Source organism: Athene cunicularia (assembly GCF_003259725.1).
Source record: "Athene cunicularia isolate RWA chromosome 11 unlocalized genomic scaffold, athCun1 chr11_part1, whole genome shotgun sequence".
Taxonomy (NCBI): Eukaryota; Metazoa; Chordata; class Aves; order Strigiformes; family Strigidae; genus Athene; species Athene cunicularia.
In genome coordinates this window covers 11,915,058-11,939,210 of record NW_020799113.1, presented here as the reverse complement: position 1 = coordinate 11,939,210, position 24,153 = coordinate 11,915,058, and the positions used below count along the sequence as shown (strand labels likewise).

The window sequence follows — 24,153 nt, the reverse complement described above, 5'->3', positions numbered from 1 at the left end:
CAGCTGTGAAATTAAATGATAAATAACTTCCTTATTTGTTATGTGAAATCAACTGTACCCTAAATGTAAATGGAAGCACATTCATTACAAAACAAATCAACGACTAACTTGCTGATATAGCAATCCCTCACAACTGCACATGCCAAATTACAAAATGAATCTCCTTCACTTCAAGCAATTCAGAATCACTGCACAATTCAAATTGCAAATACCAGGGGTGTCCATTTTTGCTTTTTCTTGGGTTTTTGGGGGGGATCTTGTTTTGGGTGGGGTTTTGTTCGTTAAGTACTAGCAAAACATTTTAGAAAACCAAAATTTGCCCTTATATAGGCCTGATATTCCTTTACCTTAATTTCTGCTGGTTTATAATAACGTCGTGTTTTGTCCTCCAGCGCTGTTCTGTATCCATCTCTCAGAAATCTCTTAAACCCATACTTTCCTTTCAATTTTCTCATAATTTTATCTAGTGTTTGAGTGAACAAAACCTCATCATCCAAAGCAAATGCAGGATAACTAAGACAGGGCAAAAGAGCTGCATCTGTATTCTGTAGGAGTGAGAGAAATACATTACAAATTTAATTAGATCTCTGACAATTACTTGATGCACAAAGACTGTTTAACTTACTAAGTGAAATGCACATTTTGAATATAACCTTATCTTTTTCAAAATAATAGTACTAATATATTAAAATAGTGTGCAAAATACAACTTCCAGAGATGTGTAACGATAAACTACAAACCCAATATTCAGATATATGATTTAAAAGAGAACTCATTTGACTCAAAATCTGACCTACTTTAGAGTTGATAGTCTGCAAGGATATGTGAACACATTGTAGAGCTTTCTGTCTTTGGAAACAAAAAATATCCTCTGGGTTACTCCTGGAGGAAACACAAATATTTGGGTATCCCATGCTCAAAAAGCATCACATTTTATAAAGGTGCAATGCTAAAAAGTAACTATGATTAAATCATGATTTCAAAAAAGCTTTTTCAAAAGTATTCTTCAGGTGCTGTAAAAAAAAGATTATCTGATTTACAAATAAGGTAATAAGGGGATAATTTCAGGAAAAAATATGAGTAACTTTACTCAAGAACCACGTGCAAATGTTATGAATTAGAAACACAAGAAAAATTACTAACTGGTCATCACTACTATGGATAAATTCTAATTCTGGTGTTTCTGTAAGGTTAAATCTACTTTTTTTGTGTCATGCACTGTTTTGTTATTCCTTTCTGCTGATATATGTAAGGTATTCAACCATTTAAAACACTATAATTTTTTGCCAGTATCATTGTTATGAACTCATAAAAGGAGGAAAAAGGACACCAAGATTGTTTCTATAGCATAAGTAACTTATGAAACTAGCTTCTGTTGGAATATTTCAAGTCTCCAGCAAATAATAAACAGCAAAATAGTTCTAAAAGACCATTAGACTATAAAAAAGCAGCTGACAGTGCCTTTTATTTTAATTACCCAGTATTACAACTCTGCTATAATTCTTCTACACAATGAGTAAACTATTAATGTTGAAAATTAATAGTCTGTTTCATGGACAAAAAAGCTATTATGTTCCAGAATGAAAAAAAAAAGCAGTAGAACTCCATTATCACTCATTTTAAATTACTGACTTTCAAAACCAAATTTACCTTGATGGTACTACTGAAGCAGATTTTTAAAAAATTATTCTATACTTATGTCACATTTACTCACTGAGGTTACTGTTTGTAACTGTGGATTATAATAAGAAATCTTCCATATATTCAGCAATTTACAAAAAGCCAACTTTAAAGGCTTCTTTTCTAGACAATGAATTAAAGCTAAAATAAAGTGCTTTAATAATGTAGGCACTGAATGTATAGTTGAAACTAGGCCAAAAGAAAAACAATCACCAAGACAGCAAATCTTACTTAAGTTACTGCAGAACATTATTATTTTAAATTTTATTTTAAAATTGTTTAGAAAGCTACCAACAAACTACCATTTTAACCTGAATATTCATAAAAGAAAGAATGCCATTGTAATTACACTTCAGAGAAACAACTACACCGCAGTGACATTTAAGAAGCAAAAACTTAACATCTTCCCAGCAAATTCCTATCTTTATTAAGCAGAACACAATGGTCATCAGAGAACTATGAATTATGTTCATACCTATTTATTTTCTCCATACTCTGTTGAGATGAATTACATTTAATTACTTACATGAGACCTTGACTCTCGAGGTAGCAATGAACAGAGAGTCTGTCTGTTACGGTTATGGGCATCAAAATCCACAAATATAACAGACCAAGAGCAGCCCTGTAAAAAGAACATCACATTTATTTAAGGGGAAGGGAAGAAATGTTAGCATATCCTGGTGAAACTAACCAGTTCATTTTATTTAGGTTATGTTGCAATAGTCTGGTAGCTCGTAATTTTCATCAGAAAATGTACCTCATCATCAAGTTGAAAACATTTTGAGTTTTGAAACGTATTTATATAGAAGCAAAATTTAATGGTTTTATCTACCCATGATTATGAATTGTATGATTCATTCAAGCTATGAACTCTACCATTAATTCTTGAAAAAAAATGACTGTATTAAGGACAAGCAAAAAAGTAGTTCTCCCTCCCTGTGACTGCAGGAAATGTTCCAAAGAGTGATGTTGCATATTTCATTAGAAGTCACTTAGAATATAAATAACTGGATATTCACCTGAGGTACTGCTTTGGAAAAGGACTTCTATAGCAAATACAAGTGACCTGCTTTTCAGCTACTGTGTAGTCAATGTCATCAACACCTACTCCTAGCAAAATCCATTTCCTAGTGAAATTCTGTAATTTCACAGTATATCTCTGTCAGCTTTTTGGTACTTCCTAAAACAGAAAAATTCCCATAGCTGAAACACTGTTTAAACAGAATCAGCAGCATTTAAAGGTATCAGTAGGCAATTTCTTGGAAACTCAATCCAGGTTGTTAATGAATGGATATCTTCATATATGTTGTAATTGATAATGAATCTCAGTATTGCTATACCACTGGAAGACACAGTCAACATTGAATTCATTCTGTTACTGTCTTAAATACCATAACCTAAGTTCTCATAAATTCACAAAATTTCTCCTAAAAATAAGTCAGTTTCTTTGGTATACTATTCTTTTAGGAAGGCTGTTCCAGAACCTACCTGCTTTAATTATTAAAAACTTCATTTTCCAACTAAATTTCCACATAACTAGCTAACCATCCTTCTTTTTGTGCCAGTACTAGCATCCATTCATTTAGCTTTACAAACAGACATTTTTTCTTTCTACTCTTTACTCACACTCTAATTATGCATAGCTATTATACAAATACTCAGCTTTTGCTTTGCTAGGCTAAACAAAACATGTTTTTCCACTGTCCTCATGGAAAATAATCTCTGTTCTCTTAATCATTCTAGCAAGATATACTGAATAGAACTGAGATAAGAATTCACATAAATAATCACATTTACTTTGATGATTTGTTATTCTCCTATTTTCTTCTTAATCCAGATTCTGATTATTCACAAATCTCTAAATTCATCTACAAACTCTGAACACAATCTGTCTACATATGTTAACATGCAGTTTCAAAATATGTTCTTCAGTAAAGGATTCTTTGGGGATTCAAAAGCAGACTGATTTGCACTTCATAAAACCACAAGCATCTTGTTTTACAAATGAACTATTTTTCACTTCTCTAAAGATTGTAAAGTTCTGTAGTAAGGACACCTTACAAAGGCTTGATTTTTTTTTTAATGCATAACTTTTTCCACAAATGAATATAGGACATGTAGCTCATATACAAACAATTGATTACACTATGACTAGGTCAAACTTGAAATGGCATTCATCTTGTCACTAGCAACCCATTTTAGTGCATCCATGCATACACCATGCACTTAATTCATTAGTTCATTAACTCACATTGCCAGTAAACACACATCCTCCTATGTGTTTTTTTTGCTGATATGTAATTTTTTCTAAAAGGTATTGTAGCTAAAATGGAAATCTTACATTAATGATACAAATTCTAAGCTATCTGTACTCTCTGATACTCTGAAACCAGAGGTTTGGGTTAATGATATCAAGCCCACAAGATAAAATAAGGTGCAGTACTTTTAGTAGTGATGATTCTGAAGTGATTAAGTAAAAACATGAACTGACATGCATTCAGTTCACACTGTATCCTAAATGTAAAAAAAAATAATTAAAAAAAAAATCAAGCCTACTTTTACAGGGTTTTTTTACTTTTACATAGGACGATACAATGATATGAGGATCTGGCTACGATCAATGCACGGTTCACAATTCTTATGCCAATATCATACATATTACCTACCTTATAGAGATTTATAACTATGGTTTCAGAGATGCACAATACATTTGGAATAAAAGTATCCTATGCAAGCATAGGATATAAAGCAAAATAATAAACTAAATAGCTAATCTGTTATATTAAAAATTCTCCTCTCAGTGTGTGAATAAATCTTCTACTGAGGGAATATTAAGATTACAGCTTGACTGTATTTTTATGCTTATAACTCCTACTTTTAATGAAATACTTCTGGTACGATGGAGATGAAAATTACTAGCATTTAAAAACCATGAAAGAACTTCTTTTTACATCAAAGCATGTAACATTCAGGTTAAACAAAATGCCAATCATTTTTCAGTTCATAATTGTTCTTTATTTTATCTGGCACCTAGAAAGTATAGCAAAGGATGCATTAAAAATATCTGAACATCACTGAAGCAGTGCTTTGTTACACAACAAATGGTAGTACGATTTCTTACAGAAATATATTAATTTTTAATGTTTTCTATAATACAGGGAGGGAGGGAAGGAAGAGTTCAATGCGAGTATCAACAATAAGCAACCTTTATTTTGTCTGCTCTGTGTGCATCTATGAATGCACAAGAAAACTGACCTATCATGATATACTCAAAGATATATAACACACAAACGTGTGAAAGCAGAGCTACAATACTACGTAGTTGTATTTATTAGTCTCTTTCAGTATCCACTATGTGAGAAGAAAAATCTGCATGGAAAGGCTGAGCAGTCTGTTGTCCCCAGCAATGATTTATGCAGGTTGCATCAGTGTAGTTGCAGGTGCAAACAAGTTTCTCTTGAGGGGCTCAGCAGGATCTCTCAAAGCTATCGGAACACAGCTGGAGCTAAGCACAAAGGCAAACTCTGCCACAGACTGAAGGTCAAAATGGTTTCTGCTTATGCTAAATATCTTGGAAATAAACTCTCAAAGCATTTAAACTGATTTTGATTCAACAATTTATTAATCTATTTCAGAATTCAGTAAAAAAATATTTTTTAAAAAAAAAACAACAGCAGCTACATTCACTGCTGCTTGAGAATGCTGTGAAGGTAAAGACAGTAGATAAATGTTTTTTTCTGAAATATTGATAATGTGTGTATAAATGTCTGATCATTATTTAAGATCCTTACTATCTCCCAGTTCTTAAGGTGTAACATCAGCTTTTAAAACATATGTAAAGTCAACCAAATCTAGAGAAAATTTTTGGAAACAGTGTATTTGCATAAAGAACACTTTCATATTTCTCCACTCATAGGCAAACAGCCATCAACATTTCCTGAGGAGTGGACTCTAAACAGAACTCCATTGTACTACAGTACCAGTACAAATATGTAGATTAAAAAAAAAAAAAAACAACCAAAAAAAATCCCCCCCAAACCCCACCACAAATGGCAATGGATGCCTAAATCTACAGAGTCAGAAGTCCCTGGAGGATCTCCTGTTTTATGCCATAAGACAAAGGTTTAATAGCAGTAAGTGGTATACCTTTTCACCAGTAGACTGTACTTCTGTGTCAGTTGTTTAATATTTAAAACAAATTGTAATTTATATTTTTCATCCCAGGCATCTGAATAATTCTAAAAAGTTCAGTTTAACCATCGTTTTTAGGTGAATAAACTATAAGGAAGAACTTTTTGTCCAACAGTGCTAATAATTGTTTTACATGTCTGTTTTGCTCTATACTTTCTGGTTTACCAATAGAAAAATGGAGACACAAATAACTGAGAATGTTTTAATAAATCAAGCAGTTCAGAAATGAACTTGGAACAGAATTTGGACTGTCTCTCAGTAACATCATTATACTTGACCTAGCTTCATTAGTTCTCACAAAGAGCACCTAAGAATTCCCCTTATTCACCATTTATCATTTTACCATTTATAACTTCTCTTTATTGTACTGTCTTCTTTATGGCAAATCAGTATATTTAACCAAGTTTCTTAAAGAGGAATATTTGAAAACAGACAAATATTACAATCTGGAAGTCAGTTCCCTCTGACTTACAACACAAAAGGAGAGCACTGGTATTACAGAAAGAGAAAGAAAGAAAAGTCCTACCTTGAAGCCAGCAAAAATATATAGAAACTTTACTCAAAATATATACAAACAGTACTTCAAGTTCAAAAGGATCATATAGTGCCTATCTTCAGGAAAATTAAGTATAAAAATATGCTACTCATGTAAATGCATGTCATTTTTTTTAACTAAGTTTCAAATGTTACTCCACCCTAGGAAGAGATAAAACATGATTCGTAATTAATGTTTCCCTTCTATGAAATACAGACATTTGGGCATATTAATAAGGTTCATCAGTTACAAGTCAAAAAGGATGAGAGATTCCAAGAAAACAGCGCAATATGGAAAGCTGTACTCAGCGTACTGAGCTTACCACTTTGTGACTAACCTATTTTTCCCTTCCACACAATTTACAGACAAAACTCACCAGCAAGTTTTATAACCATTTCTACACACACTCAATTGATGCTATCCAACTTCCTTTTTAGCCGCACTCCTACCCTTCACTTCCATTCATTAACAAAACTGGTAGCTTGACTATGACTTATCTCTTCCATTTGCACATTTTCTAGACCATTAATTTGGAAGAGTATTCTTTCATTTTAGCTGTAGACTCCTTTAGGTGTAACACCTAATAAAAGATCCACATAGAAGGAGGATACAAGTCAGAGACAAAAAATCTAAGAAAAGGCTTGCTTTCTTAATTGATCCCAGCCATGTGAAAGGATGGGAAAAGATTTTACCACTATGCAACATAATGAAATTAAAAAACTCAGCAAAACTGTGGAATTATGTACAACTAGCTTGTTTAAAGTCTTGACCAAAAGCCACATGAAGAAGACAGAAGTAAGGTAAGGCTTGAAGGTAGAGGTATACTATATTATGCTTAACCAAAGATTATGTCGTTTTTCAGAATAAGCTGCAATTGGTTCAGATTTTTTTTTTTTTAAATAAAATTCTTCATAATAAGGACACTAATGATTTTATCAGACAAATTCTGTAGCTGGCACAGGAGCAATCAATTTGCAAACTATCTATTTTTAAAGCTGGAGTCTAACAGTGCTAGGTATTTCTAAATATCCTCTGATTCACAGTGTAAATCATTACTGCTAAAAAAAAAAACAAAAAGGAGAGAAAACAAACATTTTTATTACCTGATTTCCAAAGAGATTGAAACCATTAATTGCTTCTAAAGCTGCTTTTGCCAGCCCTACAGAGCTGAGGAGAAAACAAAACGACAACAAAAAAACAGAGGTGTCATAATTCAAGCCCAGGCTAAAATTTAACACATTTGACAGCTTTCAGAGCTATGATCTTTTCTTAATTTGAATTTTGTGCTTAACCTTTACTTTAATAAAATGATGACGCAGCAAACTTAGGGTTGTTTGGCAGTGGGTTGTTTTGGTGTTTGTTTTTTTTTTTTAAATACTTTTCAGCATTTTTATGTCTTCAGGTATCAGAGACCATCTGGAAAAAGCACTTCTGCTCTCACCTTGCTACTAGACATCTGGCATTATGTATTTCAAGGTCTTGCTAATAGTGTATTAACAGAGGATTTACTTCAGCGCAATTTTTCAACCCAGCGCTCAAGCATTAAACTTTAGAAGACTGATTTCTGAATAGCTTTTGATAGAATAAAAGAAGTCATCAATTTGGATTCAGAAAAGGAGGATTTTGTGATGTCAACCATATAGTGAAACATCTTTTATTTCACTTACTCCATGGATAGTATCCATCATGAAGAAAACAAGACCCAGAAATACTACCAACAAGCTTCCAAGCTAGCAAGTTTGTTTAAAGACAATAAGCACTAAAATCATTAATCATTATAAAATTTTTAAATTATAAACTAGAATATAATTTATTACTCATATGAAAACTATACAGTACATATAAAAATACACACAAGACAACTTTTCATTAAAAACAAGGACTTTTCATTAAAAAAGTAGTCTTATACTTTCCTTGTATTTAAAAAAAAAGCATTCCCTCTCAACGCACACACACTTTTGTTGATTTTTTTGAAGAAAAGCTCAAGATAAGCTAATAGAAATCTACATGCATTTGACAGTTTTATATGAAATTTGAAGTATGACAGAGAGCAGAATTTTGAAATATTGCTTTAAATACATAATTACAGTTAGGCCAGCTTCACATGTGTCCATTTACCGCAGTAAGGAGCTAAAGCATTGACATACACATAAAATGCTAAGGTTTTGCACATTGATTCCAAAATTCTAGATGTTAAGGTCACAGGGCATCAAAAAGTAAAATATTAAATGAGCTAGTACCCAACAGTGCTAGAGTTAAAAAACTTATTACATAGCAGTACCAGATTTCTGACAGTTCTACTACTGAATACAAGCATCTAAAGTAGGGAAAGGTCTTTATACTGCTTACTAAGTGGTGATGTAAAAGTATAGGAACTAGAAATACTATAGAAGTCTAGCTAATAAAGCAGACACCTTTTACGTTCTCTTAGGCACTCTGGTAAAACAGACTGAGAGCATCCAGTATAAACAAAACCTAGTATTATTCTCCCAACTTTATTCCTAACGCTAAAACTCAGAATTATGCTTTTGTCTTCCCTTAACTACAGTGCCTCTGACCAATGCATCTTTATCTGTCTCTGCTTCATTCCTATATAAACTACAACAGTGATTTATTGATTTTACTGACACGCCATATGCTATCCCTAAACGTCTGTCCCAGCTTTGAAGCTCCTCCAGAATCAAGTTTCATCTTTCTTCCTCACTGCCCATTCCTTTAGATAGGAGCTCTACTTTCCAAGTAGCTGACAATTTGAAATACGTTTAGTCAAAAAACAGTAATAAATGTGACAATAGAAAAGGAAGACTGCAAAATAACAGACAAGTATAGATGTCTACCATGTAACCTTTAAAAGTTAACAAATCTGAAGACATATAGCAAAAGGCTGAAAGAAGAAAAAACACAATGGATCAGGCTGACATGACAAAAGATTCAGAGTTAAAAAAAGACCGTAAGGGTAAACAAAAGTGACAGAACATAGTACAAGGACATAGATCAACACTGCAGGAAGAAAGCCTCCAACCTCAGAAAGATAAAAATCAGTGGAAAGAAGAAATGAAAGGTTCATCTTTCCATAAAACCTTTCCCTCTAAGGGAGAGGAAGCTGTTGACGCTGTCTGCAGCTAACAACCACTTAGATGCAGCTACTGTGTATTTTCCAACTGAGCACATTACACAAATTTGGAAAAAAAACAAAACCAAACTAAACACACACACAAAACAATACCAAATAAGAACTCTCAAATATCTACACTGCTATATATAGATACTTGAAAAGTGTGAAGTTTTACGAACCAAGACAAGTCTGGGACAAACAGAATATAACAATTAATTTAATAGTTTATTTATTAGCCCAGCAATTCCTTGAAACACTTTTTTAAAAAAAGGACAAAAAAAGGAGTTAAAAGTTTATATCCTTTTTTTCTCCAAAACTGATTTTCCACCCAGCCAACCACGCTTTCATTTTCCTTGCCATCTTTCATTTGGGATAAAAAGTACACAGTACTGCCATCCAGGGAACAAAAAAGATAGTTTGTCATAGGGTCCATGTGCTCAGATAACATGAGAACAATGCTGGCATAGAGATAGTCATGATTGTGAAAAATTAAAGCATCCTTACGAGTCTGAGGGCCACACTCCGCTTGCCGGGAAATAATAAAATTAACAAATAAGGAGTATGTACTTCTTGAACAAGACAGCCCCATATATTTTATTTATAAAAATTAATGAAGCAACACTACATTAGAAAAAATATTCAGAAAATAATCACCAATAATTCCCAAGTTCTGTGTAAGAGGAGTTGTAGTAGTATAGACAAACAACTGCACTATCCAGCCTAAAGAAACCTTATGGGAACCAATTTGTCAGAAAACTGTAAACTGGGACTGTGCTTTACTATACTCCATGCAGCATTTTTACCTTACTGTAAATAGACTGATTTGTACTATTTAAAAACATAAAATGTCAAATTTCAAATGTTTACTAACTAGTCCATATTTCAAATATGGGATCCAATTTATGATTACACAGAAAATATTCAAATTAGAAAAAAAATTCAGTGCAGAGTTATAGATTTTGTTTAAGTACTGTTTTACGTGTGTTGGTTTTAATATTAGAAGTACTTTAGACACTGATTTCAGACTGTATCATTCTTTTTAACTATTACCAACAGGTTTATAAACTTCCATCTTTCTTTCTGAAACATTGCCAGAAATAGTAGTCATGGGATTTAATTCTAATTGGTTCAACAAGAGAAAGCTGATTAGGGTAACTAAGTTCTGCTCAGAGCAGCTGCTATCAAACAGTGGTGAAATCCCTGAGTTCGGTTCATCTGCTGATGAAAAGTTTTTGGTACTGGAGAATGTGATGAAGGAATAAACTGAATTCAGAAGTGTTGTGAATATAATTATTTTTCTGGCTTTGTTTCAAATACCTAAACAAAAATGTAATTGTTCTAACAATTGATCTATTTTAATTATCACCTAGCAATTGCTCAAACAAACTGGCGTAATGACTCAGAACAGAACTTTTCATAGGAGTTAAATATTATTATCAAACTGCATACATAGAAAATGAAAATCATAGAAATCCCACACACTTAAAATCTCATATTCTTCTGTGCCATTCCAAATAACACTTCTAATATCAATAGTCAGATATTTTCAGAGTGAGGAAAAAAGTTACTAAAAAAAGGTAGGGAAGTAATAGTTGTTCAACAGCAACAACCACTGGTATTCAGATACTGTAAAACGACTCACTATCTACAACATAGGACAATACTGCTTGAAAAAAAAAAATGAAGACAAGTATGGATTCTTTCCCTGAAATAATTTCTATTTTACATAGTCATTCCACAATACTACTTACTGTAATTAATCAGTATTCTTCTACCTCTAGCTATTCAAAGCCCCTGGAAACTTCAGTACTCTCCAAAATATTACTTGCAAATGAGATATTAAATGTCTCAATATTAAAATACTACTTTCTTTCCCCCATTATTTAATACTTCTTCACATTACAATGGTATATCAAGCATTGCCTTCACCATACATAAAGTGCTACTTAGATTACTAGAAGATTCATGAGTAACTGACAGGTAGAAGTTACTTTAAAAAGTCTGAGAACAGCTTCTCAGTATCAATACAGTATCAAATATGTCTTTAAAAGACTGAACAATCACACAACCCAACATGCTTCAGAACTATGATCACATTTCAGACACTTGTTTCATTCCTACTGATTAATGTCTTCCTGTTGGGCAAATTAGAAAAGAGACTTTCTAATAAATGTTATGCTCATGTCTTTCTACAGAAAATACATTCTTCATACTCTACAATAAAAGAAAAAAATGGACTGTTTAAACAGTATGAATTAAAGGGAAAACTATTTTAATAAATATGTTCCTTCCTCCACTCAGCAGTCTACTATGAACATGCTGTGTTAACCTGCTGGACTCCATTCCCAGAGAAAAAGATGCTTACTTGGAGATGGCCCCAAAACAAAGCCCAACCCAAACCCTCTTCAAATATTTCTCTGAAAATTTTACACAATCATAAAGTCATTGGTTGGAAGGGACATATGGAACCCCTCTAGTCCAACATGAAATCTCACTTGAAGCCAGATACAATAACCAATACTAATTTAAGTAAACTATAGCCTCATCTAGACAAGTCTCAAAAACCTCCATGGACAGAGATTCTGTATCTTGAGTATCCTGCTGTGGTGCTTCACTGCGATTCAAGCTGAAAGGTTTCTTCTTAAAGCCACACTGAACCTTCCCAGGTACAATCTGTAGACCTTACTGTAGCTGCCTATTATTGTGATTTGTCATGGATTATGAAGAGCATCTTGCAATCATAATACTATGGGTAGCATTTGACCATGATCCACATTTTGGGCAGGGGAAGCTGAGAAACTAAAGAAATTACACTTCCAGCTTCCTAAAAAAGCATTATTAAATTCATTTAAACATCATTCGTAATTTCCAGAAATTTTTGTTAGATTTACCCTCTCAGTAAAATACCTGAGGGCAAACACTAAAATTCGCATATTCTTAGCTACTGCTGATCAAAACACACCTTAAAGCACATACATCCTTAATTCCTCCTCCCATTCACAGTTTCTTGCCTCCATCCAAGAACTGTGCAGTTCAACTGGAATATCAAACACCACAAGGGATGTTAAAAAAAACCCAAACAAAAAACCAACAATAAATCAAAAAACAATGCCAGAACAACAGTAATTTATTAACTAGACAAAACAAAACAGAACAAGGAGGACAGCACTATAGCAATATAATACCTACACTACAGAGAAGAGCAAGATTGAGCAAGGCTCTACAGCCTTACATTTGGAATATGAAGACTGCACTTCAGAAATTTCATTATTCTCACAGTACATCTGGGAGATGTCAAAGACATTTTGTAGAGGTACTCAGCAAATGCCTGGAGAACAGCTTGATCAAATGGTTACAGGACAAATTAATTTTTCAGAAGTTCAGCCGTATGGAAAGGGGATCACACTATAATAAAAGCTGTTACAAACCTTGCCTTTGAACCAGTAAGACACCAATTTGCATACATCAATGAAGACCTGGTCCACAGAGTGTTTTGCAATTTATCATTTATTAGAAGTGTTTTGAACTGTACTAAGCTAGAATACTAAGACTGTGTAAAGACTTAAAATATCTGCATCTTCTAACACAGGCTATAATTTTCAGTTATTATTCATGGGCTCCATATTATATAACACCTTCTTTAAAAAGAAAGCCTCTTTCAATAAAAGACAAGAATTAACTTATAATTTTGACTTATAATGTGAGTTTCAACGGCCAGGAGTACAGCATATTTAATACTGAAACTTAAGTGACTGGTTTGGAGTCCCCAATCGCTGAAGACATACATACATCATTCATGACTAGGCCTGATTAGTTATAATCACCTCTTTAATTTTTAAAAAAAAATTTTTTTAGAGATTTCTTAGATGCATACACTACAATAGGAGCATAACAAAGTATAAAGAATGTTTTAGTGTACCCAGAGCTTCCCTCAATAATATCTAAACACACCTTATGACACATGTTTTTCTTCCACTTTTTCTAATTTACGAGAACACGGAAAATTGTCTACTGGCTTCCTACAGTGGAGTATCAACATATACACAAAGAAAGATAAGTAGGGGCAATACCTGCTTCTGCTGACCAAAATCTACTTCTTAAATTAGGACCAAGTTTTTTATTTCCTTTTGCACCAGCTCAATGATGTCTTAGATTAGTTCAGTCTATCTCATAAAACTTCACCCTTAGAAAAATCAACCTATAAATGTCAGTCTAGATTAAGACAAGCATACATGCCCATTTCCATCTGGTTAAAAGATGTTCAGTTTTCCCTGAAGTAAACTCACATACTGAATAACCAGAGTGCTGATAATAACAGGAAACATAGGAATTCCAGTGTTCCTTTTGTGAATTTGTACAAGGCAAGATGCAGAAGTATATGATTTTAAGTGAACACTCATGTAGTCTGGCATTTGACAATTTTACAGACATAGGAGAAAGAAAGAAATCCAACAAACTAATAAAGCAGGTTATATAATAACAAATTGCAGTTTTCAGTTCTCATACTGGTACTAAAGCTCTACAAAAGCCCTGAAAAAAACAAACCTAAATTACGTGCTTTGCTGCAATGACGTGTCATTGTATCTATAGGTTAAAATACATGCCTAGATGTGAACTAAGAAAAACTATTTCATTCTGAAATGAGAACAAAGGTTCATCTGGCAGCAGCAAAGACTGGAATAAACACAAGTGTATTATTTCCAAGCCCATGATAATTATGATGATCAATGATATTTTAAAAATCTTAAGATATCCAAGCAACAGTCATTTTTATGATTAATAAAAATGTGAAGAAAATAATAGCAACACCAGAAAAAGCAAGTTGTCATATTACAGATTTGATTATTCAAGATAGACAGCATGTGAGCAATTCCACTGAATTGAACCGCACCACACTAATATTAAAATGTTGTGACCATTCCTAGCTGTCACACAGGACAGGGGTCACAACGCCCAGTTATGTGTAGCATCTGAAGAAACTGGAAAAGAACTTGTGCACTAGGCTATCCTCCACAGTGTCCAGCATCTTCCTACCATCACAGTGGAGATGAGAAAATACAGTCTCATGAATCAGTATCTTAAATCAGGATATTCCTAAACATTTTAGTGAATCCAATGTACTGCATGTGCCTTAAGAGTCTGAACTGATCTGAACACAATTTTCAGAAATATATGCGTGCAGCTGCACATAATTACTGGAATTTGAATACTAAAATAGCTAAGCATCTATGCAGCTATTTCAACATGCATATGATGATGAAAAGAGGATTCACATTTTCCCAAAATACGTGTCAGTCTTTAGAGAACCTTAATTCAGTTCAAATAGTATTTTAACGCATTATTATTTTTAACTCACTCCATGAATTCATTTTATTCATATCACATTTACTTGCTTTGAACTTAAAGAGCTACATTTGCTCACCTACCTTGAATGCAGCTCTGGACTGCCATTGTTGTATTTACTTCCTCTTTCCCAGACACCAAAATCTGGTACCCGATAGGCTCTTTCCACACAAAACACAAGATTTTGAATGAAGGAAACCTATAAGAAATAAATAAAGAAAAAAGGAAACTGACTGAAAGAAATTAAAGCATAATTTTCTTCCGTTCATTTTTTCAAACAGACAAAGTTGTTTTCCTCGGCTATCCTAACTGTGCCTTGCATTCTTTTCTCCCCACCCCACCCCACCCTGAAAATGATGTTCCCAAGTTCAGATATTCTCTTTAAACCCAGTTTTTCATCACAAAAATTAAGAACTGTCCCAAATTAGGTGATTTATGCAAAAGCTCCTGCAAAGCCAAGGATAAAAATTATTTCATATTCAAGAAACATATTTGAAGAGCTCCAAAAAGGTAGCATTTCAATCTTTAGGTTTCTCCTAAAAACAACATGAGAGCAAAAGAAATTAAATCCTACAAGAATAGGACAGAGACATCTTGGTGCTATTTCTTAATTCATTTTAAGATAATTGATATGCCAAAATGTCATTATATTATCTTATCTTCAGACAATATGTACTTATGCACATTCAAATTCACTCCTTTATAAACACAAATAAAACTTAGACCAATTTGTTATAATTAAAATCTCTTGGATCAACATGTTTCTGAATACTGAATACTAAGGTATTTAAGGGTATTTTAAGGTATTTAAGGTGCATTTAACTATAGCAGAGGATTTAAGCAGATACTTTTTCCTCATTCACTGTCGAAAGACATTTGAGTTGCTCAATTGTAGAAAAGTCAAACTGATGATAAATTTTACAGTTCAGAGAGTCCACAGATTAGAATTTGCAGGAAATTTAACAACAAACACAAGATTTACAGTGGTTCATCCACCAAAGCAGGGATTTTATCCCCTGCCACCCAAATTATTCTAGGGGATTCTGTGGGAAAAGAGAATATTGCAATGGCTATCACACAACCATATTGGTGAAGTACAGGAGGATCCACTTTACTACAGTCAAGTAAATTTATTTTTTTTAATGAGCAATGAGATAAAACATAAATATTTTATAGAAAATTACATTTTAATGTATCTACATACCACTGTTTTGTCTCTTTCTTGACATTTTTTTTTAAATCTTAAAAAGTTACTATTTCAGTTACGTTATTTATGCTAATACCAGTCCACCAGGGATATATATATAATTCTATACTTCCTTCTCTCTCTCTCTCTCTCTCTGCTAAATTTCACTGTGGGGTGCTCATGTACAATTATCTACGCACTAAATCTCTTCATAGCTAGTAGTTTCATGGAAACAGACTGTCCCGCGTTTTAGATATGCCCAGTATTATTCATTGCTGTAGTTTAGCATTTGGTTGTATTAAAATGAACTTTCTCTGGATGAAGTGAGAACACCCAGTGATTAAGAGTATGGCTTCGCCTATCTCAATCATTAAATGAATTTTAGATGCATCAGCTAAGTGAAGAAACAAAAAGCATCACACAGAAATATATAAGCTTACTGATGACTTTCTACCATTTATGATGTTCAGAACACATGAAAAAAGCGCTCTGTTACAGATATTTTATGAGACTAACTAAGGGTTTACAATTAGCAGATTCATAGAAAAAAGGCAGCAGATAACTGGTTGTAAACCAAAAAACTTCACAGAGTAATCTTTCATATTATGGGCATGTAAATGCTATAACCAAGGCAATGCTAAAGCAATTACAGAAATTATGGATTGTCTATGTTAAGCTTATTTATCTTTCTGGTCAAGCACGTGGAGAGCAAGGTGTAATAAAGAATACATGCAGCATGGATGACTTCAAATAGTAGCGTTACTCTGTTTTATGTGTAGATAACTGCTCTCAATATTTACTTGCACAATCATATACTGTTCTCTTTATTATGGACGTAAAGATGCAATTAAATTAATTTTTCAACTGCAAACAGATGCAACTAGAGGGTAACTCACTGACAGCTGCCATGCCTGACATCAAGCAGCCTGGTATACAGGGAGTGTCTCGGAAGCCAGGAGTTCTGTGTACAAACATACTCATGCAAACAGCTTGCCAAGTATCAGCCATCTGCCAGCACCTTCCACTATGCTAGCACTGGTTCAAAACCCTCTCTCTATGAAAGGGAAGAGACTGAATACATCGTGCAATAATATAACTGGAAAGAAATATCCAATTTGATGTTTGGGTAGAAGATTGCCACATCCAAATTGCTGCCAATGCCATATGCTAAATATTATCTAGAGACACAGGAAAACTTGCTAATTCCATAATGATGTGGCATTAGTAAGACCTGAGAATATATAAAATTGTTGAAGCTATACAGGGGTTAATATAATGTACATGTCTGTGGTAAAATAATCTTAGTATAAATCTCCCTATTCAACAGATTTCTGGGGTGCAGTTGCAATGAAAACTACATCCTGACATTGAAGTGCGTAACATCCACTGATTGGAGAGTCTACACACACGCGCTTTTTCTGCAGATTCTCTAATTAAATGCAAACATCTGGAGGATAATATAAATTATAAGTCAAGCTGAGTAAATACATAATTATATACATTTGCCTCCTCACAGACATAAAGGCGATTTAGAGAAAATAATATATCTATCATATGATCTAACTAAATGAAAAAGAAAACAAGTTGCATCACTTAGTTTTCTCATTATCTAAAGAAAAAAACATTAACAAAGATGTTCATTTTAGAAATATAATTCACGTACAGTATTAATGGAAAAAATCTCCCTTTTTTCAAAACAGTAGTACTATAACTGCACTTACACTTTTTAAGTCAATACAGCAATGACTATTAAACAGACCAGAGTAAATTTAAACAAATCCCAATTAAGAAAAAAAAAAAAATAATCTGTGCTTTCGGTTCCTGTCTCAAAACGTAACCCCATTTTAAAGCAGGACAGCAGGTTGTCCTGACACAATCTGTCTTCAAGTTAAGGCCATTGTGGGTATTATTATCTTATTTACAGAGTAGTTAACAATCTCACACATCTTACCATGATATAAAATCGTTTTGTTTTCAATTGAAGATAAACAAAACTTCTTAAAACCCATAGGTTTGAATATATTTGAAGAAAGTCTTTCAGCTTTCCATAAAATTAACCTTACTATTTATTATATTGAAATTTCACTGAACAGAATGCACTGACTGACAGTTCAAAATAAGGTAAAAAGTGAGAACAACATAGCTAGAAGTTAATTGTCCTAACAGACCTTTTATTTCTTGACTCTGTACCTTCCAGAAATAGCAGTGAACTATAAAAGTTTTCAATGTCATGTTACATTCAGTGCTTGCATATCTAACACTTTATTAGCTATAAATTTATTTCACCATCCATTCAATCCATTTATCTTTTCTGACTTCCATTAAAAGTGGAGAATACCTGCAGTGTATTTCCAGAACAATTATTTTACAGTTAGCAATTAAATAAAACCAAGGAAATAAAACCAAACAATTTAATGAAGCAAGTGTTTTAACATCGGAAATCGATTTGTACCTCATCTGTGTTGTAGATAATCTGCAGCCCCGAAGAGATCATCTCAACCAAATAGAGGAGAAATAACGACAAAGCATTTATCTGAAGTAATTAAAGACAGAAAGGAAACTATAATTAACTTTATGTTTATTGGAGTCACATAAACAAACAAGCTAAATGTGATACTACTCACTAAGATGGTCCCACTATAACACAGTTTTGGTTCTTTACATCTAGGATATTGGTAGATAAGGACAGTATTTTTAATGATGTGGAAAAAATCAATAGGAAGAAATGTCACAAACAAGCATTGTCCTCTAAAACTTCTGCTGCAGTATCATTTTTTAAGTTATTTGAAATTACGGTATTATAATGTTTTTGCTTAGGCATATTGCTTTGACCCGCAGACAATCATTTTAGTCACAAGCTGTTTTACATTTACATATATGCCAATTTTATAAGCAAGTAGAGCACCAAGAAGACAAGTAGCAAACTGAATAGCACACAGCACATCCAAAAAGCATATCACTTTATCCCAAACTGGAATTTCATCGTTATAAACTGACAGAAGTATAATTACAACATTCAGATATGCTGTGCGCTCACAGTCCAGAAAGCCAACCGTGTCCTGGGCTGCATCAAGAGAAGTGTGAGCAGGTCAAGGGAGATGATTCTCCCCCTCTACTGCACTCTTGTGAGACCCCCCCTGCAGTGCTGTGTCCTGCTCTGGGGCCCCCAAACATAAGGAGGAGATGGACCTGCTCGGGTGGGTCCAGAGGAGGCCACAAAGATGCTCAGGGGCTGGAGCAGTTCCCCTGTGAGGACAGGCTGAGAGAGTTGGGGGTGTTCAGCCTGGAGAAAAGAAGCTCCGGGGAGACCTTAGAGCGGCCTCCCAGTACTGAAAGGGGCTGCAGGAAAGGTGGGGAGGGACTCTTGGTCAGGGTGTGCAGGGATAGGATGAGAAGGAACAGTTTTAAACTGAAAGAGGATAAATTCACATTAGATATTATGAAGCAGTTCTTCCCTGTGAGGGTGGTGAGACGCTGGCAGAGGTTTCCCAGAGCAGCTGTGGCTGCCCCCTCCCTGGCAGGGTTCAAGGCAGGTTGGACGGGGCTTTGAGCAACCCGGGCTGGTGGAAGGTGTCCCTGCCCAGGGCAGGGGGGTGGGACTAGAGGATCTTTAATCTCCCTTCCAACACAAACCATTCTATGATTATATTTTTTAAAAACTGTTTTCTTTTGTAGCTGTACATAGCATTTATTATTAAAAGTAATTACCTTCAGCAGCTGTACAGATGACCAAAATAATGTCAATTTATTAATAAATCAAAGAAAACTGCTTTTCTTACACAGAATTCTAGTATAATTGAGAATGTGTACAACTTCAATATAGAAAGTAAGTTTATCACAGTAACTTGCTTCAATGATCTATAAAACCATAATCTTAGCATATGAAATTCAGAGAAACCACCTAGGACAAAAAATTATTTTCTCATCTGAAACACAGCAGATTAAGGTCCAAATTTTTAAAATTCCAAAGGATTTAAAGACCACTGATTTGAGTTTCTTAATACAATCCAAAAAGCACCAAGTACAGCAGTAACAGCAGACCAGCTATGTAATATATTCCATTCTTCCAAATTGAACCACCTCAGTTACTTTGTTTTCTGTTGTCTCCACCCAGCTGAAAAGCCTCTTATGTTTTGAGATTTGCTGATGACTGAAGGGAATGTGCATTCACATTTATGGGAAGGGTTGAGTTGCCACCAAAACCAAAGACTTTGATCTATCATATAGTGCTCCCCAGGTCCCCCAAATTATTGTCTCCTCCTGCAGATAGAAAATGTGCATTTTCAGGAAGCTTCACACAGGAGTCCAAAATGCTAACTTAGCATTCCACAAGTAATTTTTCTCAGAGCAGACATTTCCTGAATCCAACACGATTACTGTACAAACTTTTTAAATGATCTTGTCTCCACAAAATTAAATAATTATCAACCTACTGTCACTTCAGAGTAATTTCACTAGCAATTTCTGAACTAAGTGTACGCGGAGTTATGGAATGCAAAAGAACAAGGTAATGAATGCAAAAAAGTGTCTGAAGGTAAAGAGAAGGAAAAGAGTAAATCAACACTTGGGTTATGAAAGACAATAAAACAATCAATTATGCAATGAATCTGACTAGGAACAACTACAAAAAATAGTAAACGACAATTTCTAACTAGACAAAGCTCTTGACAGTGTATATTAAATCTGAACTATGAATGCAAATTGCTCAGACATAGAAAATTAGGTTGGAAATGTTAATAAAAAAATACAATATTCAATGTAAGATTACACTAAATCTTTCATTTTACTGACGACTTCAACATTTTTTTTTGTCAAGATTATTTATTGACAGCCATTTGTTGTTCTCAAAAAGAAGCAACTTCATAAAAAACCTGCCATCTATCTCCACAAATCCCAGAGGTATTTCAGTACTCTCTGACCAAAACCTACCACTGAGTTGTTTTTTAAAACAGTCTGTCTTTTTCACCAAAAGATGCAGAAGGGATCTCAATTTTAACAAGTACAACACATCTAACAGAAATCTAAAACTGAGACAGCTACATCATGAAAGAATGGAGATAACATTATTTAAAATCATTCAAACTTTCATTTACACGCACATGCATATTTTACCTGAAGGTGACCATATTCCTTATGGGAGAAGACCTCATCTCCAGTGTTTGCACTGAAAACAGAATGAAGACATTCAGACGGTTTGGGGTCTTGCTTAAACCGCTGAACCTAAAGGTGAATTAACAGCAAAATTTAAAATCAAAGTCAGTATTTTCAGTGTTTGGCAACCACAAATTTACTCGATAACTCAGATAATTCACAATTTCTTGATATGATCACTACATAAAACTTATAAACAAGAGTTCCTGAAACTCATCAGAAACTAAGTATACATATACTTAAAGAATATCAATATTCAACCCATCTATCTAATCTATTTTATGTTTGGTAGGAAAAAAAAAATAAAAAATCTGTAAGAGACAGCTGCAGATGCTTAGTCACTTCCATCTTCTGGACAAACACCATCTCATTTTACTGGAGGTCAAGTCTTCGCAGCAAGCATGTCAAAGCATACCTCCCCAACCTCAAATTCACAGATCTGAAATGTACATACAGAATTCTGATCCATAAGCTCTCAGCTGGATCACCCTGTTTCCCTAGCAGAGTACCATGAATTCCAGCTACTCTCTCACATATGGGGCAACTCCCCTCCACACCTTCCTGGCCTGTCCTAAATAGCCTGCATCCATCCATCTCAGCATTCCAGTCACTTGATCTGTAATCCCATGCCATCATAGCCCTGGAGCTGTACTCATACTTCTAACTCCTCCTTTTTGTTCCCCATGCTGCATACATTGGTGTCCAGGCATTTCTGAGGGCACCCAAGCACACCGTTTTCCCAGAGGGGTATGAGAGCTTTCTTCTTCGTAATTCTGTCCCATCGGTACATCCTTATTTCCACATGTACTCTTGAGACAATTCCACTCCAGTTAATACTAAGTGACTTCTGTACACATCACTCCAGGCCCTTTGCTTGTGTACCCCATCCACCACTCCCTCACTTGATTGACTCTCACACTTTCTCCTGCCCACTATTCCTAGTTTAAAGCTCTCATTGGAGTGCAAGAGCCCCAAACTTTTGTTGGGAATAATAGTTTTAATAATTTTTATGAATCATGATCCATAAAATTTAGTAATTATTGTACCATTTGACAATGCAATAAAGGTTTTAAAATAAAAAATTTATTATTATTGTTATTAATAATTTTTAAGCCTTATGGGTTATAGACCTATAAAAGTGTTCAGAAATTGCCACATCTAGATCATGTAACAACAAATGAAAAGATGCAAGAGCTGAGAATATTTAGTATAAAAGAGTACATGAGAAAAAGATTTATTTTGGTGAGCACAGTTTGTAACAATCAGATGTACAGTGAAATGTTTACAGATACTAGGAGGCAAAGCTGATAGCTGAAGAAAAAAACAAAGATCATAGATAGGAAGAACAGTACCCCAAAGTAAAATTACTTTTTATTCATGGACACTATCATTGGACCTCAGAATGAGCCTCTATGATACAGAATCTCTTATGATGGAGAAAAAATGCAAAATTTTAATAATGTAAAATTAATTACTAATACAAGAGGTTAACAACAAAGGTGTGAAATAAGAACTACAGTGGTTTTACAGTAGTTTTAATTCCTTTTGTGTCATGAAATAAGATGTTTGCTACCTTACAAAACCATTTTAGAAAACAATCTCGACTGTCAGAGAGCTGCCAATAGCACAGAGAAAGAAAATCAAATTCACAAAGAAAAGAATGAAGGTAACAAAAGAAGATCCTTCTCCATAATTTCTCAAGTCATTCTATGCTCTCCAACAGTTTTGGAATCTTCTGACAATAATTGACAGTACTTGGTCTGCATTTCACATTTTCAACACTGATCTTATATTCATGGGATATTCTTTTCTACCAACAAATCATACATAGCATAGCATGTGCCCCAGAAACAAGAAAGTGAATACAATTTTATAGTTATGTCTAGTCCATAAACGCATTCAATATATTTTAGGTCATAACTCGTATGTTCACTAGCAACAGAATATAACATCTGCAATTTCTGTCACAAGCAGCAGCGTCTATTCAAGTCATGCACTGGGCATATGTAATTCATATTATTAAAAATTATCTTGTTTCTATATGAGACTAGCACATACAGAGTCTCTCAGAATAAAGTCCAGTTTGACTTACGTCTGTTAGGTACCAGAGACTGTTTATTACTACACTGTAGGAAGAGAGAAGCATTTATAGTAATCAAGGCAAAAACTGACAACCAGCATGTGACATCTGTGTTAATTTAATGCTCATTATTCATATCTGTACTCATTCTTCTCAAAACAAACCACTGCATGTCAAAGAGAAGAACAAATGTAACAAGATCAAATTGGGGCAATATTATTTAAAGATATGAGACTACAAAGAAACAGACCAAGAAAACTCAGAAAAAATATCATGTCAGCATAAATGTAACTGGCAATACACTCAATTTTATTATTATTATTATTATCATTGATATGCCTATGGACTTTACATTTCAGTTTGTGTGCTTAGAATAAGTGATGGAAGCTATGTGGCAGAAAATTACTTTTAATAATACAGTTAAAAGTCAGTGACATGAAACTTAAAATAATCACATGGAATATAGATAATTAACTACCTTCAAAAATACTGCTAACCACTATGCAAAATTAACGCACCACATATAAATTCTGATAAAGAAAAGCCCTAAATATTCGGGAATATTCAGAGTATACTCACAAGAGGATTACAGGCTAAATAAATCAACTGTTTTATAACGTAAGTAAATTACTCTGTTTCCTTATTCAATGTGGGTTGCTACCCTTCTGAATTTACATCATTAAGTCAAAGAATACTGGAAAGTGGCTGCTAAAGAAACCAAACAAAATAATCAAAACAATCACCTAGGTAAGGGGAACAAATGCAAATGTAATAACCAAGTTAACAGTGCAAAGAAAACTCTTTTAGCCTTAGCTAAAAAATTCTACATCTTTCCATTTAAACACTAAAAAGACATTAAAAACCCCCAAATT

The 24,153-nt window shown here is 33.9% G+C and overlaps 1 protein-coding gene across 4 annotated transcripts in view; it reads right to left on the bottom strand.

The window, feature by feature from the left end:
* PHKB (phosphorylase kinase regulatory subunit beta) overlaps window positions 1-24,153 on the bottom strand; it is an 85,499-nt gene that overhangs the window by 47,791 nt on the left and 13,555 nt on the right. For all 4 annotated transcript variants that reach the window (XM_026856592.1, XM_026856590.1, XM_026856591.1 and 1 more), the window contains 6 exons: window positions 21,163-21,270; window positions 18,503-18,583; window positions 14,948-15,063; window positions 7,510-7,573; window positions 2,207-2,302; window positions 348-545 (listed from right to left, as the gene is read on the bottom strand). In XM_026856592.1, the coding sequence (XP_026712393.1) occupies window positions 348-545; window positions 2,207-2,302; window positions 7,510-7,573; window positions 14,948-15,063; window positions 18,503-18,583; window positions 21,163-21,270 (663 nt within the window). The remainder of the gene's footprint in view (window positions 1-347; window positions 546-2,206; window positions 2,303-7,509; window positions 7,574-14,947; window positions 15,064-18,502; window positions 18,584-21,162; window positions 21,271-24,153) is intronic.